The 18,624-nt window shown below is 48.5% G+C and overlaps 1 protein-coding gene across 1 annotated transcript in view; it reads left to right on the forward strand.

The window, feature by feature from the left end:
- Positions 1-18,624, forward strand: part of LOC112237601 (unconventional myosin-XVI-like) — a 277,352-nt gene that overhangs the window by 110,376 nt on the left and 148,352 nt on the right. The window contains 4 exon segments of the mRNA XM_042319826.1: positions 9,389-9,539; positions 10,158-10,302; positions 10,464-10,574; positions 14,846-14,911. Of these exon segments, the coding sequence (XP_042175760.1) occupies positions 9,389-9,539; positions 10,158-10,302; positions 10,464-10,574; positions 14,846-14,911 (473 nt within the window).

Consider the following 18,624-nt stretch of genomic DNA (forward strand, 5'->3'; position numbering starts at 1 on the left):
TGATGTTTGTCAAATGAGTTTTCATGACCGCAACATAAGTGTATGGAAACCGAAATCAACTATACTGTACATACACTTAGGTTGGAGTCATTAAAACTCGTTTTTCAACCACTCCACACATTTCTTGTTAACAAACTATAGTTTTGGTAAGTCGGTTAGGACATTTACTTTGTGCATGACACAAGTAATTTCTCCATCAATTGTTTACAGATTATTTCACATTTAATTCACTGTGTCACAATTCCAGTAGGTCAGAAGTGTACATACACTAAATTGACTGTGCCTTTAAACAGCTTGGAAAATTCCAGAAAATGATGTCATGGCTTTACAAGCTTCTGATAGGCTAATTGACATCATTTGAGTCAATTGGAGGTGTACCTGTGGATTTATTTCAAGACTTACCTTCAAACTCAGTGCCTCTTTGCTTGACATCATTGGAAAATCAAAAGAAATCAGCCAACCTCAGAAAGAAATTGTAGACCTCCACAAGTCTAGTTCATCCTTAGGAGCAATTTCCAAATGCCTGAAGGTACCACGTTCATCTGTACAAACCATAGTACGCAAGTATAAACACCATGGGACCGCGCAGCCGGCATACCGCTCAGGAAGGAGAGATGAACATACTTTGGTGCGAAAAGTGCAAATCAATCCCAGAAAAATAGCAAAGGACCTTGTGAAGATGCTGGAGGAAACGGGTACTAAAGTATTTATATTCACAGTAAAACGAGTCCTATATCGACATAATCTGAAAGGCAGCTCAGTAAGGAAGAAGCCACTGCTCCAAAACTGCCATAAAAAAGACAGACTACGGTTTGCACATGGTGTCACGGCCGTCCTCCTCTTCATCTGAAGAGGAGAGGCGAGAAGGATCAGACCAAAATGCGGCGTCGTAAGTGTCCATGGTAAATCTTTAATAAAGAAAGTACTGACACTGTATACAAAACAATAAACAAATGACGACCGTGAAGCTACAACATAGACAATCACCCACAAACAAACAGTGCCACCCAGGCTACCTAAGTATGATTCTCAATCAGAGACAACTAATGACACCTGCCTCTGATTGAGAACCATACTAGGCCGAAACATAGAAAACCCCAAATCATAGAAAATCAAACATAGAATGCCCACCCAACTCACGCCCTGACCATACTAACTAAACACAAAACACAGGAAATAAAGGTCAGAACGTGACAGTACCCCCCCCCAAAGGTGCGGACTCCGGCCGCAAAACCTTGGCCTATAGGGGAAGGTCTGGGTGGGCGTCTGTCCGCGGTGGCGGCTCTGGCGCGGGACACGGACCCCACCTCACCATTGTCTTAGTCCGCCTTATTGTCCGCCTCCGTGGCTCTCTCACCATGGCCACCCTTCTCAATGACCCCACTGGACAGAGGTGGGGCAGCTCCTCGGGACAGAGGTGGGGCAGCTGCTCGGGACAGAGGGGCAGAAGCTCTGGACAGAGGGGCAGAAGCTCTGGACAGAGGGGCTCTGACGCCTCAGACTCCGGCAGCAGCGCCGGACAGGCGGGAGACTCCGGCAGCGGCGCCGGACAGGCGGGAGGCTCCGGCAGCGGCGCCGGACAGGCGGGAGGCTCCGGACAGGCGGGAGGCTCCGGCAGCGGCGCCGGACAGGCGGGACCACCTGCAGGGAGGAGACAGAGAGACAGCCTGGTGCGTGGGGCGGCCACAGGAACCACCAGGCTGGGTAGACCTTCAGGAGGCTTGGTGTTAAGAGGAGGCACCTGAAGGACCGGGCTGTGGGGGAGCACTGGAGCTCTGGTGCGCAACCTTGGCACCACTTCCCCAGGCTGGACAACTATTTTAGCCCGGACCCTCCAGAGTGCAGGCACAGGTTGAACCGGGCTGTGGGTAAGCACGGGAGATCTAGTGCTTACTACACGCACCTCTCCCTTAGGCTCCACTCCCACATTTGCCCGGCACGAGCGAAGCGCAGGCAGAGGACGCACTGCACCCTCCCAGCGCCCCGGAGACACAGCACGCAGAGCCGGCGCAGGATAACCTGGACCAAAACTGCGTACCGGCGACCAGACCCGCTGAGCAGGCACCATATGCCCTGGCTCAATGCCCACACTCACATGGCACTTTCGGGGGGCTGCCCTATAGCGCACCCGGCTATGGGCACGCACTGGCGACACCGTGCGCTTAACCGCATAACACGATGCCTGACCAGTAATGCGCTGCTTATAATAAGCACGAGGAGTGAGCTCAGGTCTGCTACCTGGCTTAGTACCACACCTCGTCTGCCCCCCCCCCCAAATTTTTTGGGGGCTGCCTCTCGTACCTGTCGCACTGCCGTGCTGCCTCCTCATATCGCCGGCTCCTCTCTCCGGCTCCCTCTGTTCTCCTAGCTGCCTCCACCTGTTCCCATGGAAGGCGATCCTTTCCCGCCAGGATCTCCTCCCAGGTGTAGCAACCCTTGCCATCCAATACATCCTCCCATGTCCAGGAGTCCTGTGATGCTGGCCGCTGTTGTTGCCGCTGCTGCTGCTGTCGTCGCTGCTGTTTACCACGCCGCTTGGTCCGAGTTGGGTGGGTGATTCTGTCACGGCCGTCCTCCTCTTCATCTGAAGAGGAGAGGCGAGAAGGATCAGACCAAAATGCGGCGTCGTAAGTGTCCATGGTAAATCTTTAATAAAGAAAGTACTGACACTGTATACAAAACAAATGACGACCGTGAAGCTACAACATAGACAATCACCCACAAACAAACAGTGCAACCCAGGCTACCTAAGTATGATTCTCAATCAGAGACAACTAATGACACCTGCCTCTGATTGAGAACCATACTAGGCCGAAACATAGAAAACCCCAAATCATAGAAAATCAAACATAGACTGCCCACCCAACTCACGCCCTGACCATACTAACTAAACACAAAACACAGGAAATAAAGGTCAGAACGTGACACATGGGGACAATGATTGTACTTTTTGGAGAAATGTCCTCTGGTCTGATGAAACAAAAATAGAACTGTTTGGCCATAATGACCATCGTTATGTTTGGAGGAAAAAGGGGGATGCTTGCCAGCCGAAAGACACCATCCCAACCATGAAGCATGGGGTGGCAGCATCATGTTGTGTGGGGGTGCTTTGCTGCAGGAGGGACTGGTGCAATTCACAAAATAGATGGCATCATGAGGAAAGAAAACTATCTGGACATTTTGAAGCAACATCTCAAGACATCAGTCAGGAAGTTAAAGCTTGGTTGTAAATGGGTCTTCCAAATGGACAGTGACTCCAAGCATACTTCCTTCCAAAGTTGTGACAAAATGGCTTAAGGACAACAAAGTCAAGGTATTGGAGTGGCCATCACAAAGCCCTGACCTCAGTCCTATAGAACATTTATGGTCAGAACTGAAAAAGTGTTTGAGAGCAAGGAGGCCTACAAACCTGACTCAGTTACACCAGCTCTGTCAGGAGGAATGGGCCAAAATTCACCCAACTTATTGTGGGAAGGTTGTGGAAGACGACCCGAAACATCAGACTGTCACGCTCGTCGAAATGAGTGGACCAAGGTGCAGCGTGGTAGGCGTACATTTCCCTTTATTAAATGAACACCAAACAAAAACAAGAAAAATACCTCACAAAACGTGAAGCTAAATAATAGTGCGAACAGGCAACTATCCATAGTCAAGATCCCACAAAGCACAATGGAAATGTTTACCTAAATATGATCCCCAATCAGAGACAACGATAAACAGCTGCCTCTGATTGGGAACCATACTAGTCCAACATAGAAATATAATTCAATAATAAATTCAATAAATTCAATAATATAATATAATTCACCTAGATAGCCCACCCTTAAATCACACCCCGACCTAACCAACATAGAGATTAAAAGCTCACTATGGTCAGGGTGTGACAGTACCCCCCCCCCTCCTCCAAAGGTGCGGACTCCGGCCGCAAAACCTGACTCAATAGGGGAGGGTACGGGTGGGCATCTAACGTCAAGGGGGGCGGCTCCGGTGCGGGGCGAAGTACCCACTCCGCTCGTGGACACTTCATCGGAGGAACTGGACCGTGGCTCGTTGCCGGAGGAACCGGACCGTAGATTGTCACCGGGGACTCCGGACCGTAGATCGTCTCCAGGGACTCGGGACCATGGTTCATCAACCGGAGGCTCCGGACTGGGAACCCTCGCAGGAGGCTCCGGGCAGGGAACCCTCGCAGGAGGCTCCGGACTGGGAACCCCCGCTGGAGGCTCTGGACTGGGAACCCCCGCTGGAGGCTCTGGACTGGGAACCCCCGCTGGAGGCTCTGGACCGCAGACCGTGGCTGGAGGCTCTGGACCGCAGATCGTCGCTGGAGGCTCCGGACCGCGGACCTTCTCAGGAGGTTCCGGACTGTCGACCATCGTTGGAGGTTCCGGAATGTGAAACGTCGCCGGAAGCTCTAGACTGGGAACTGTCGCCGGAAGCTCTGGACTGTGGAGGGGAACTGAAGGCCTGGTGCGTGGGACCGGTACAGGTGGCCCTGGGCTGTTGACACGCACCTCAGGGCGAGTGCGGGGAGGAGGCACAGGACGTAATGGACTGTGGAGGCGCACTTGAGGCCTGATGCGTGGGACCGGTACAGGTGGCCCCGGGCTGATGACACGCACCTCAGGGCCGGTAAATCACACCCGACCTATCCAACATAGAGAATAAAAGCTCTCTATGGTCAGGGCGTGACATTGACCCAAGTGAAACTATTTAAAGGCAATGCTACCAAATACTAATTGAGTGCATGTAAACTTCTGACCCACTGGGAATGTGATGAAAGAAATAAAAGCTGAAATAAATCATTCTCTCTACTATTAATCTGACATTTCACATTCTTAAAATAAAGTGGTGATCCTAACTGACCTAAGACAGGGAATTTTTACTAGGATTAAATGTCAGGAATTGTTAAAAACTGAGTTTAAATGTATTTGGCTAAGGTGTATGTAAACTTCCGACTTTAACTGTATCTTGTAGATCTTGTATGATTGTGTGTTTGTGTATGCATTGTGTGTGTGTGTGTATGATTGTTTTTGTTTGTACAGTTTGTGTGCGCCCGCGTGTTTGTGTGTGTGCATGCATGTCTGCGTATGCGTGTGTGTGAGGAGTTGAGAGACAGCTCCTTGTCGCTGTTTGCGGTAACACACAGGATCTATGGGCTTCTGTTTCATCTGTCTGCAGCGAAGTATCTGTTGTCAGACACTCTCCTGCTGTTAGGGATGCTAACCTGTCTATTCCCCTGGGTTCCCTGCCTCAACAGCACAGGCATGAAATCCACAGGGGAAAATAGACTTTGTTTCCTTTGGCTGGACAGCATACAGAGTTGCAAGAGTTGCTAGTTAATAACCAAATGCAATGAAACAAATGCCACAGCAATGCTGAAGTGCACTGCCTTTGAAACCCCCAGAGAATAACAAGTAGAACTTTGTTATTGTAGTGCATAATGTAGAGACTGTCTAAAGCGTTCCCTCTGCATCCACCCCAGATGTGGATGCAGAGGGAAACGAGGAGAGAGACTCGTGCTCTCCATGTCAACCTCTCCATCATAGTGGGAGATAGGCCTACTGCAGCCTATTGCACTCCTCATCCAATAGCGGAATCAGAAACCTTCTCTAGCAGTAATTAATAGTCCATTCTAACATGTAGGTTTAACTCAGGGATAGATGTGACACCACAGGGAGACATAATCCTGTCTTTTTCGCTTAGACTCCACCTGATGTGTGTGTGCAAGAGAGAGAGAGAGACAGAGAGAGAGAAGTGTTGTCACTGTATGAAAGAAAAGAGGATAAAGCTGTATCCCTCCCCTGTGGCCTTTTAGACCTCATTACAGATGGAGGGGATCGTAACTCCCCCTATCTCTGAAGCTCAGATGGAGGGTATCTTAACTCCCCCTATCTCTGAAGCTCAGATGGAGGGGATCTTAACTCCCCCTATCTCTGAAGCTCAGATGGAGGGGATCTTAACTCCCCCTATCTCTGAAGCTCAGATGGAGGGTATCTTAACTCCCCCTATCTCTGAAGCTCAGATGGAGGGGATCTTAACTCCCCTATCTCTGAAGCTCAGATGGAGGGTATCTTAACTCCCCTATCTCTGAAGCTCAGATGGAGGGATCGTAACTCCCCTATCTCTGAAGCTCAGATGGAGGGGATCTTAACTCCCCTTATCTCTGAAGCTCAGATGGAGGGGATCTTAACTCCCCTATCTCTGAAGCTCAGATGGAGGGGATCGTAACTCCCCTATCTCTGAAGCTCAGATGGAGGGGATCGTAACTCCCCTATCTCTGAAGCTCAGATGGAGGGGATCTTAACTCCCCCTATCTCTGAAGCTCAGATGGAGGGGATCGTAACTCCCCCTATCTCTGAAGCTCAGATGGAGGGGATCTTAACTCCCCCTATCTCTGAAGCTCAGATGGAGGGGATCTTAACTCCCCTTATCTCTGAAGCTCAGATGGAGGGGATCTTAACTCCCCCTATCTCTGAAGCTCAGATGGAGGGGATCGTTACTCCCCCTATCTCTGAAGCTCAGATGGAGGGGATCGTAACTCCCCCTATCTCTGAAGCTCAGATGGAGGGGATCTTAACTCCCCCTATCTCTGAAGCTCAGATGGAGGGGATCTTAACTCCCCCTATCTCTGAAGCTCAGATGGATCGATCCTCAGTGGGGTTCACACTCTGTCTCAGCACTGGCACATCTATATGGATGGGTTTGGATGAGGCCCTTGGTGAATTAGCCGAAAATGATTTAAATCTCAAAGCGTCCCTTTGAATAGTATTGTCAAAGTAGAATCTCAATTCAACGGCTCAGACACAAGAGGTATGTGGCAGGGTCTACAGTCAATCACGGACTACAGGAAGAAACCCAGCCCAGTCACGGACCAGGATGTCTTGCTCCCAGGCAGACTAAATAACTTTTTTGCCCGCTTTGAGGACAATACAGTGCCACTGACACGGCCTGCAACGGAAACATGCGGTCTCTCCTTCACTGCAGCCGAAGTGAGTAAGACATTTAAACGTGTTAACCCTCGCAAGGCTGCAGGCCCAGACGGCATCCCCAGCCGCGCCCTCAGAGCATGCGCAGACCAGCTGGCCGGTGTGTTTACGGACATATTCAATCAATCCCTATACCAGTCTGCTGTTCCCACATGCTTCAAGAGGGCCACCATTGTTCCTGTTCCCAAGAAAGCTAAGGTAACTGAGCTAAACGACTACCGCCCCGTAGCACTCACATCCGTCATCATGAAGTGCTTTGAGAGACTAGTCAAGGACCATATCACCTCCACCCTACCTGACACCCTTGACCCACTCCAATTTGCTTACCGCCCAAATAGGTCCACAGACGATGCAATCTCAACCACACTGCACACTGCCCTAACCCATCTGGACAAGAGGAATACCTATGTGAGAATGCTGTTCATCGACTACAGCTCGGCATTCAACACCATAGTACCCTCCAAGCTCGTCATCAAGCTCGAGACCCTGGGTCTCGACCCCGCCCTGTGCAACTGGGTACTGGACTTCATGACGGGCCGCCCCCAGGTGGTGAGGGTAGGCAACAACATCTCCTCCCCGCTGATCCTCAACACTGGGGCCCCACAAGGGTGCGTTCTGAGCCCTCTCCTGTACTCCCTGTTCACCCACGACGGCGTGGCCATGCACGCCTCCAACTCAATGATCAAGTTTGCGGACGGCACAACAGTGGTAGGCTTGATTACCAACAACGACGAGACGGCCTACAGGGAGGAGGTGAGGGCCCTCGGAGTGTGGTGTCAGGAAAATAACCTCACACTCAACGTCAACAAAACTAAGGAGATGATTGTGGACTTCAGGAAACAGCAGAGGGAACACCCCCCCATCCACATCGATGGAACAGTAGTGGAGAGGGTAGCAAGTTTTAAGTTCCTCGGCATACACATCACAGACAAACTGAATTGGTCCACTCACACAGACAGCATCGTGAGGAAGGCGCAGCAGCGCCTCTTCAACCTCAGGAGGCTGAAGAAATTTGGCTTGTCACCAAAAGCACTCACAAACTTCTACAGATGCACAATCGAGAGCATCCTGGCGGGCTGTATCACCGCCTGGTATGGCAACTGCACCGCCCTCAACCGTAAGGCTCTCCAGAGGGTAGTGAGGTCTGCACAACGCATCACCGGGGGCAAACTACCTGCCCTCCAGGACACCTACACCACCCGATGCTACAGGAAGGCCATAAAGATCATCAAGGACATCAACCACCCGAGCCACTGCCTGTTCACCCCGCTGCCATCCAGAAGGCGAGGTCAGTACAGGTGCATCAAAGCTGGGACCGAGAGACTGAAAAACAGCTTCTATCTCAAGGCCATCAGACTGTTAAACAGCCACCACTAACATTGAGTGGCTACTGCCAACACACTGTCAATGACACTGACTCTACTCCAGCCACTTTAATCATGGGAATTGTTGGGAAATGATGTAAATATATCACTAGCCACTTTAAACAATGCTACCTTATATAATGTTACTTACCCTACATTGTTCATCTCATATGCATACGTTGATACTGTACTCTATATCATCGACTGCATCCTTATGTAATACATGTATCACTAGCCACTTTAACTATGCCACTTGGTTTACATGCTTATCTCATATGTATATACTGTACTCGATATCATCTACTGTATCTTGCCTATGCTGCTCTGTACCATCACTCATTCATATATCCTTATGTACATATTCTTTATCCCCTTACACTGTGTATGACAGTAGTTTTTTTTTGGAATTGTTAGTTAGATTACTTGCTCGTTATTACTGCATTGTCGGAACTAGAAGCACAAGCATTTCGCTACACTCGCATTAACATCTGCTAACCATGTGTATGTGACAAATAAAATTTGATTTGATTTGATTTGATTTCTATTTAACTTGTCATTAATGTTCAGAGTATTGATCTTGGAGAACATTTTATGTGTTTCAATAATTGGCTGGTGTTCAACATAAATGTCTATGCAACATTCTATACCTTTGCAGCTAGATAGAGGCTAATTTCAAGCGCTCTAGCATTGAACGTACTGAAAGTACCCATCAGTGACTACAACGTCTCCTGACCACTATACTGTAGTTAAGCAATAATTTCAGAGGGCGTGTGGCATATTGGCCATATACTACAAATGCCTGAGATGCCTTATTGCTACCAACATAAATAGAACAGTAAACAAGTATTTTTGCGTCATATTGTCTGATATACACACGGCTAAAATGCTGTTTCAGCCAATCAGCATCCAGGACTTAAACTACCTGATTTATAATGCTTAGTAATACATTTGTAACAGTCTGACAGACAGTCTTTCTCATTGTTAACCCTTAGTGGTTATTCTCTTAACCTGCTGTGTTCCCTGTCCTGGTTCCAGGCATAGCAGCATCCGACCCCATCATGAACATGCTGCTGAGAGCAGAGGAATGCTGGGTAGAGAGACTGAAGGACCCCTCTGTCCCACCGGCCCCTACAGACAAACACTACGATGGAGGCGAACACGACCACACCATCCCTGTCAAGAACCTGTGAGTTTGATGATCAATTCATCAAATGATCAAATTACCTCACTTATCTATATTACGCATACATTATAGTAGTATTATTTTTCTTCTACTTTTTACCCCTTTTTCTCCCCAATTTCATGGTATCCAATTGGTAGTTTATAGTCTTGTCTCATTGCTACAACTCCTGTACGGACTTGGGAGAGGCGAAGGTTGAGAGCCGTGCGTCCTCCGAAACACAACCCAACCAACGCACTGCTTCTTGACACAATGCCCACCTAACCCAAAAGCCAGCCGCACCAATGTGTTGGAGGAAATGCCATACACCTGGTGACCGTGTCAGCGTGCATGCGCCCGGCCGGTCACAGGAGTTGCTAGAGTGCAATGGGACAAGAACATCCCTGCCGGCCAAACCCTCCCCTAACCCGGACGACGCTGGGCCAATTGTGCGCCGCCCCATGGTCTCCCGATCACAGCCGTCTGCGACAGAGCCTGGACTCGAATCAGGATCTCTAGTGGCACAGCTAGCAACTGCAATGCAGTGCCTAAGGCCATACAATATAGTTAAAGATGTTTTGGTATCAGTATTCAAAAGCAAATTATTTGCTTAGTAATAATTGTACCTCCTGCCCAACCCTGTAGGACCCCCCTGTCCATGCCCCTCTCTAAGAGGGACAGTCTGTTGGAGAAGTGTGCCATGTTCAGGGAGTTGGGAGGGGGGCTGAGCAGATATCCTTCACAGGACAATGGTCTAGATGGATCCACAGGACCCTGCAAACTGGAGCAGGCAAGTACACTCAACATCTGCACTACAACGAAGTGTACACTCAATATGTTCACTACTGCTATACACTTCACATCTCTATTGCAGAAAAGTTTACACTTACTGTATGGGAAACCAAGTCCATGTGTGGTTGCTATGGTAACCTGTGTGGTGTGGTGTTGCAGGTGAAGCTGATGCCTCCGGCGCCTAATGATGACCTGGCGTCTCTCAGTGAGCTCACAGACAGCAGCCTGCTCTACGAGATGCAGAAACGCTTTGGCAACGACCAGATATATGTAGGTAGAACACACACACACGCAAACACACACACACGGACACACACATGGACACACTTACATACCATTGGAGTGATCTATTGATCGTGAGATGCCAGCTTGCACCCTGGGCAGTCTTTCCCCTGACTGTCCCCAGATCCAGAGTTGAGGAGGGAAACCAGCACCCTCCACTCCTCAACCCCTCCACCCCTCCACACATACACTCCTCAACACCTCTCCACCTCTCCACACCTCCACCTCTCCACACCTCCACCTCTCCACCTCTCCACCCCTCCACCTCTCCACACCTCCACCTCTCCACCTCTCCACCTCTCCACATCTCCACCTCTCCACCTCTCCACCTCTCCACACCTCCACCTCTCTACCTCTCCACATCTCCACCTCTCCACACCTCCACCTCTCCACACCTCCACCTCTCCACCTCTCCACACCTCCACTCCTCAACCCCTCCACCCCTCCACACATACACTCCTCAACCCCTCCACTCCTCCACCCCTCCACCTCTCCACACCTCCACCTCTCCACCTCTCCACACCTCCACCTCTCTACCTCTCCACACCTCCACCTCTCCACCTCTCCACACCTCCACTCCTCAACCCCTCCACCCCTCCACACATCCACCCCTCAACCCCTCCACTCCTCCACCTCTCCACCCCTCCACACATCCACTCCTCAACCCCTCCACTCCTCCACCTCTCCACCTCTCCACACATCCACTCCTCAACCCCTCCACTCCTCCACCCCTCCACCTCTCCACTCTCCACCCCTCTACCCCTCCTCCTCTCCACTCCTCCACCTCTCCACCCCTCCACCTCTCCACCCCTCCACACCTCCACTCCTCAACCCCTCCACACCTCCACTCCTCAACCCCTCCACTCCTCCACCCCTCCACCTCTCCACTCTCCACCTCTCCACCCCTCCACCCCTCCACACCTCCACTCCTCAACCCCTCCACACCTCCACTTGTCAACCCCTCCACTCCTCCACCCCTCCACCTCTCCACCCCACCTCTCCACCCCTCCACCTCTCTGGTGGCTGCTAGTGGCGGTTATAGGGTTGGTACCCTCTTTGAGTCAGTCCCCCACCCCTCTCTGTCCTGTATTGTGGGCTAGTGGCTGATGTGTGAGTGGAGTGTGTGAGCTCTGGCCATGGTCTGGTGTCTGGAAGGTGTCCCACAATGACTAACACCTGCCTCTGATTGAGAACCATATCAGGCCAGACATAGAAATAGACAAACAAGACATCCAACATAGAATGCCCACTCAGATCACACCCTGACCAACCAAAACATAGAAACATACTAAGCAAACTATGGTCAGGGTGTGACAGTACCGCCCCCCCAAGGTGCGGACTCCGGCCGCAAAACCTGAACCTATAGGGGAGGGTCTGGGTGGGCATCTGTCCACGGTGGCGGCTCTGGTGCTGGACGTGGCCCCCACTTCACCATAGTCTTAGTCCCCCACCTTGTCCGCTTCCGTGGCCTCCTAGCCACGGTGACCCTACTTAATGACCCCACTGGACAGAGGGGCAGCTCGGGACAGAGAGGCAGACTGGCGGCACTGGCGGCCCCTGGCAGACTGGCGGCACTGGCGGCTCCTGGCAGACGGGCGGCACTGGCGGCGCTGGGCAGACGGGCGGCTCAGGCGGCGCTGGGCAGATGGGTGGCTCCGGCAATGCTGGAGAGGAAGGCTCTGGCAGCGCTGGACTGAGTAGCTCTGGCGCCTCTGGAATGAGGGGCTCTAGCGCCTCTGGAATGAGGGGCGGGAGCTCTGGTTTCGCTGGAGAGGAGGAAGGCTCCGGCAGCGCTGGACAGGCGGGAGCCCCTGTAAGGATCAGCCGGAGAGACAGCCTGGTGCAGGGGGCTGCCACTGGAGGGCTGGTGCGTGGAGGTGGTGACGGATAGACCGGGCCGTGCAGGCGCACTGGAGCTCTTGAGGACTGAGCCTGCTACCTTACCCGGTTGAATGGTCCCGGTCGCCCTCCCAGTGCGGCGAGGTGGAATAGCCCGCACTGGGCTATGCAGGCGAACCGGGGACACCGTGCGCAAGGCTGGTGCCATGTAAGCCGGCCCAAGGAGACACACTGGAGACCGGATGCGTAGAGCCGGCTTCATGGCACTTGGCTCAATGCTCACTCTAGCCCGGCCGATACGCGGAGCTGGAATGTACCACACCGGGCTATGCACCCGCACTGGGGACACCGTGCGCTTCACAGCATAACACGGTGCCTGTCCGGTCTCTCCAGCCCCCCGGTACGCACAGGAAGTTGGCGCAGGTCTCCTACCTGGCTTCGCCACACTTCATGTGTGCCCCCCCAAGAAATTTTTGGGGCTGCCTCTCGGGCTTCCTTGCCAGCCGTGTTCCCTCATATCGCCGGCTCCTCTCTCCGTCTGCCTCTGCTCTCCTAGCTGCCCCCACCTGTTCCCATGGAAGGCGATCCTTTCCCGCCAGGATCTCCTCCCAGGTGTAGTAACCCTTGCCGTCCAATACCTCGTCCCATGTCCATTCCTCTTTGCGCCGCTGTTGCTGTTGCCCGTTACCACGCCGCTTGGTCCTGTTGTGGTGGGTGATTCTGTAACGGTTTTCTTCATCTGAAGGAGAGGCGGACCAAAATGCAGCGTGGTGGTTATTCATGTTTTTAATAAAGACAACTATACATGAAATAACTAACGAAACAAGAAATGTGAAAACTCAAAACAGTCCTATCTGGTGCAAACACAGAGACAGGAACAATCACCCACAAACACACAGTGAAACCCAGGCTACCTAAATATGGTTCCCAATCAGAGACAATGACTAACACCTGCCTCTGATTGAGAACCATATCAGGCCAGACATAGAAATAGACAAACAAGACATCCAACATAGAATGCCCACTCAGATCACACCCTGACCAACCAAAACATAGAAACATACAAAGCAAACTATGGTCAGGGTGTGACAATTGATGTAGTTATTGATGTAGTTATTGTCATGTTTATTGACGTAATTATTGACGTATATACTGATGTATTTATTGTCATGTTTATTGATGTATTTATTGATGTATTTATTGTCATGTTTATTGACGTAATTATTGACGTATATACTGATGTATTTATTGTCGAGTTTATTGATGTATTTATTGATGTATTTATTGTCGTGTTTATTGATGTATTTATTGATGTATTTATTGTCATGTTTATTGACGTAATTATTGACGTATATACTGATGTATTTATTGACATGTTTATTGATGTATTTATTGATGTATTTATTGTCATGTTTATTGACGTAATTATTGATGTATTTATTGACATGTTTATTGACGTAATTATTGACGTATATACTGATGTATTTATTGTCATGTTTATTGATGTATTTATTGATGTATTTATTGTCATGTTTATTGATGTATTTATTGTCATGTTTATTGACGTAATTATTGACGTATATACTGATGTATTTATTGACATGTTTATTGATGTATTTATTGTCATGTTTATTGACATAATTATTGACGTATATACTGATGTATTTATTGTCATGTTTATTGATGTATTTATTGATGTATTTATTGTCATGTTTATTGATGTATTTATTGTCATGTTTATTGACGTAATTATTGACGTATATACTGATGTATTTATTGTCATGTTTATTGATGTATTTATTGATGTATTTATTGTCATGTTTATTGATGTATTTATTGACATGTTTATTTTCCTGTTTTCTTTTCTTGATATTTAGCCCACGTCTTGTGATTTGGAAGGCACATATTCATGTATTGAGCCGTTTTGTGCCAAGAATAATATGGTAACGCGATAGAAAATTTGGGATAACAGGCTATCTTCCTGACACCTGCTGTTTACGGGGATAGTATATTGCAATCACCTTTTTTGGCAGGCTTTCTTTTTTTTTTTTGGCATGCTTTCTTACACAGAAGGCACAGTATTTCAGTTAGTTGGTTTCAGCTCTTCAGATGAAATGCACCCGCAGATATAGAATTTTTCAATTTTTCATTTTTGGGGCTTTGTGCTACAACTTGATTACAGACATTAGGCCTATTACATGGTCTAGGTGGACTTCTGTGTTAACCCCAGTGGCTGGTAGTTTGACCAGACATGCCTCAGTTCAAGAGCACACAGTGATGCCCTAAACCAAACTCTGGGGACTGTATACCCCTTCATTGATGTTACAATATTTCATTGTGTATTTATTCATTTGTCCTTGGAATAGAAGCTCTCTTTAAATTTCTACAGGTGATGTAAAATAAGGCCTGTTTTTTTTCAGACCTACATCGGACACATTCTCCTCCTGGTCAATCCGAACAAAGACCTCCCCATCTACTCTACACTGGTGAGTATCTCACTACACACTACAGCAGGGGTGGGGGCCACAAAACATCTGTACTCACCATTTTCTTTGTACAAATATTTTTTAAATGCAACCTTTTTAGAACTAAGCAAGTCAGTTAGGAACAAACTCTTATTTACAATGACAGCCTACCCTGGGCCAAACCCGGCGACACTGGGCCAATGGTGCGCTGCCCTATGGGACCCCCAATTACAGCAGAAAAGCACCCCCACAACATGATGCTGCCACACCCATGCTTCACGGTTGGGATGGTGTTCTGGATGGCTTGCAAACATCCCCCTTTTCCTCCAAACATAACGAAGGTCATTATGGCCAAACAGTTCTATTTTTGTTTCATCAGACCCGAGGACATTTCTCCAAAAAGTACAATCTTTGTCCCCATGTGCAGTTGCAAACCGTAGTCTGTCTTTTTTCTGGCAGTTTTGGAGCAGTGGCTTTTTCCTTGCTGAGCGGCCTTTCAGGTTATGTCGATATAGGACTCGTTTTACTGTGGATATAGATACTTTTGTACCTGTTTCCTCCAGCATCTTCACAAGGTAATTTGCTGTTGTTCTGGGATTGATTTGTACTTTTTGCACCAAAATACGTTCATCTCTAGGAGACAGAACGCGTCTCCTTCCTGAGCGGTATGACGGCTGTGTGGTCCCATGGTGTTTATAGTTGCGTACTATTGTTTGTACAGATGAACGTGGTACCTTCAGGCATTTGGAAATTGCTCCCAAGGATGAACCAGAATTATTTTACTTGGCTGATTTCTTTTGATTTTCCCATGATGTCAAGCAAAGAGGCACTGAGTTTGAAGGTAGGCCTTGAAATACATCCACAGGTACACCTCCAATTGACTCAAATGTTGTCAATTAGCCTATCAGAAGCTTGTAAAGCCATGACATCATTTTCTGGAATGTTCCAAGCTGTTTAAAGGCACAGTCAACTTAGTGTATCTAAACTTCTGACCAACTGGAATTGTGATACAGTGAATTATAAGTGAAATAATCTGTCTGTAAACAATTTTTGGAAAAATGACTTGTGTCATGCACAAAGTAGATGTCCTAACTAACTTGCCAAATCTATAGTTTGTTAACAAGAAATTTGTGGAGTGGTTGAAAAACAAGTTTTAATGACTCCAACCTAAGTGTATGTGAACTTCTGACTTTAACCATATCTTGTCAGTCATGGAGAGTGTGTGACTGAATGTATTGTACACTATAAGTGTGTGTGTGTGTGTGTGTGTGTGTGTGTGTGTGTGTGTGTTGAGTTCCCGGTTGGGTGTGTCATTAGTCTAGTATGAATGGGTGGAATTTGGCCTTGATGTGGACCATTAATAATGCACTCTTCCTGTTGGTGATACACAGTAGAAGTCTGACTCTGCATTATACACCAGACCCCCCACACACACACACACACACACTCTCTATCTCTCTCTCTCTCTCTCACTCAGTCACTCACTCACTCTGTATATCTGCTGGGCCGTAGCCTAGACAGGCGTTTGTGGTGTGCGCACACGTATCTTACTGTATCAGACAGGCATTTACCTAAAGCTGACAGAAACCTGTTTCTTTCAGTCTTTACATAAAGTACACATGTAATCTCTCTTAGACAGGCTCTTAGCTATGTCTGACATAGGCTTTCCACATGCTAGTCTATGTCTGACATACGCTTTCCACATGCTAGTCTATGTCTGACACAGGCTTTCCACATGCTAGTCTATGTCTGACACAGGCTTTCCACATGCTAGTCTATGTCTGACACAGGCTTTCCACATGCTAGTCTATGTCTGACACAGGCTTTCCACATGCTAGTCTATGTCTGACACATGCTTTCCACATGCTAGTCTATGTCTGACACAGGCTTTCCACATGCTGGTCTATGTCTGACACAGGCTTTCCACATGCTAGTCTATGTCTGACACAGGCTTTCCACATGCTAGTCTATGTCTGACACAGGCTTTCCACATGCTAGTCTATGTCTGACACAGGCTTTCCACATGCTAGTCTATGTCTGACACATGCTTTCCACATGCTAGTCTATGTCTGACACAGGCTTTCCACATGCTGGTCTATGTCTGACACAGGCTTTCCACATGCTAGTCTATGTCTGACACAGGCTTTCCACATGCTAGTCTATGTCTGACACAGGCTTTCCACATGCTAGTCTATGTCTGACACATGCTTTCCACATGCTAGTCTATGTCTGACACAGGCTTTCCACATGCTGGTCTATGTCTGACACAGGCTAAGTGGTAGGCTATGTCTGACACAGGCTAAGTGGTAGTCTATGTCTGACACAGGCTAAGTGGTAGTCTATACCTGACACAGGCTAAGTGGTAGTCTATGCCTGACACAGGCTAAGTGGTAGTCTATGTCTGACACAGGCTAAGTGGTAGTCTATACCTGACACAGGCTAAGTGGTAGTCTATGTCTGACACAGGCTAAGTGGTAGTCTATGTCTGACACAGGCTAAGTGGTAGTCTATGTCTGACACAGGCTAAGTGGTAGTCTATGTCTGACACAGGCTAAGTGGTAGTCTATGTCTGACACAGGCTAAGTGGTAGTCTATGTCAGACACAGGCTAAGTGGTAGGCTATGTCTGACACAGGCTACGTGGTAGGCTGACACAGGCTAAGTGTAGTCTATGTCTGACACAGGCTAAGTGGTAGGCTATGTCTGACACAGGCTAAGTGGTAGTCTATGCCTGAGACAGGCTAAGTGATAGTCTATGTCTGACACAGACTAAGTGGTAGGCTATGTCTGACACAGGCTAAGTGGTAGTCTATGTCTGACACAGACTAAGTGGTAGGCTATGTCTGACACAGGCTAAGTGGTAGTCTATGTCTGACACAGGCTAAGTGGTAGGCTATGTCTGACACAGGCTAAGTGGTAGTCTATGTCTGACACAGGCTAAGTGGTAGTCTATGTCTGACACAGGCTAAGTGGTAGGCTATGTCTGACACAGGCTAAGTGGTAGGCTATGTCTGACACAGGCTAAGTGGTAGTCTATGTCTGACACAGGCTAAGTGGTAGTCTATGTCTGACACAGGCTAAGTGGTAGGCTATGTCTGACACAGGCTAAGTGGTAGTCTATGTCTGACACAGGCTAAGTGGTAGTCTATGTCTGACACAGGCTAAGTGGTAGGCTATGTCTGACACAGGCTAAGTGGTAGTCTATGTCTGACACAGGCTATGTGGTAGTCTATGTCTGACGTACCTCACATGTGGTGTATCTGCCATAACCTGCCTTGTGTGGCTAAAATGGCCATGATAGCTGAACAGTTCCATCAGGGGGACAAGCTGTTCTCACTGTCTGAAGATATACAATACAACCAGATAACTATCATCACTCTGCCCACTGCCCTAATGGAGTGTGTGTGTTTTTTGGGGGGGGGGATTTGGGTACCCCGAGCTGGGTTTGGAGAGATGCCCAACCACCCTGTCAGTGCTATCACACCCCAAATATGTACGTCAAATCTGACTGAATTTAACCAACTAGCTCTCACAGTCTCACATCAGAATTAAACATTCATCCATGTTTCTCAAACGTCAAATTTCGAAGTTGTTGCAAACGTCAAATTCCAAAGTGTTTAGTGTTAAGTTTAGGCATTAACTTCACATTTTTAAGGTTAGGGTTAAGTTTCGGCAAATCACAGAAATCTTAAGGTTAGATATTATCTCTGAATGGTTAAGGTAAGGGTTAACGTT

The sequence above is a fragment of the Oncorhynchus tshawytscha genome, linkage group LG03 (assembly GCF_018296145.1).
Source record: "Oncorhynchus tshawytscha isolate Ot180627B linkage group LG03, Otsh_v2.0, whole genome shotgun sequence".
In the NCBI taxonomy this organism is placed as follows: domain Eukaryota; kingdom Metazoa; phylum Chordata; class Actinopteri; order Salmoniformes; family Salmonidae; genus Oncorhynchus; species Oncorhynchus tshawytscha.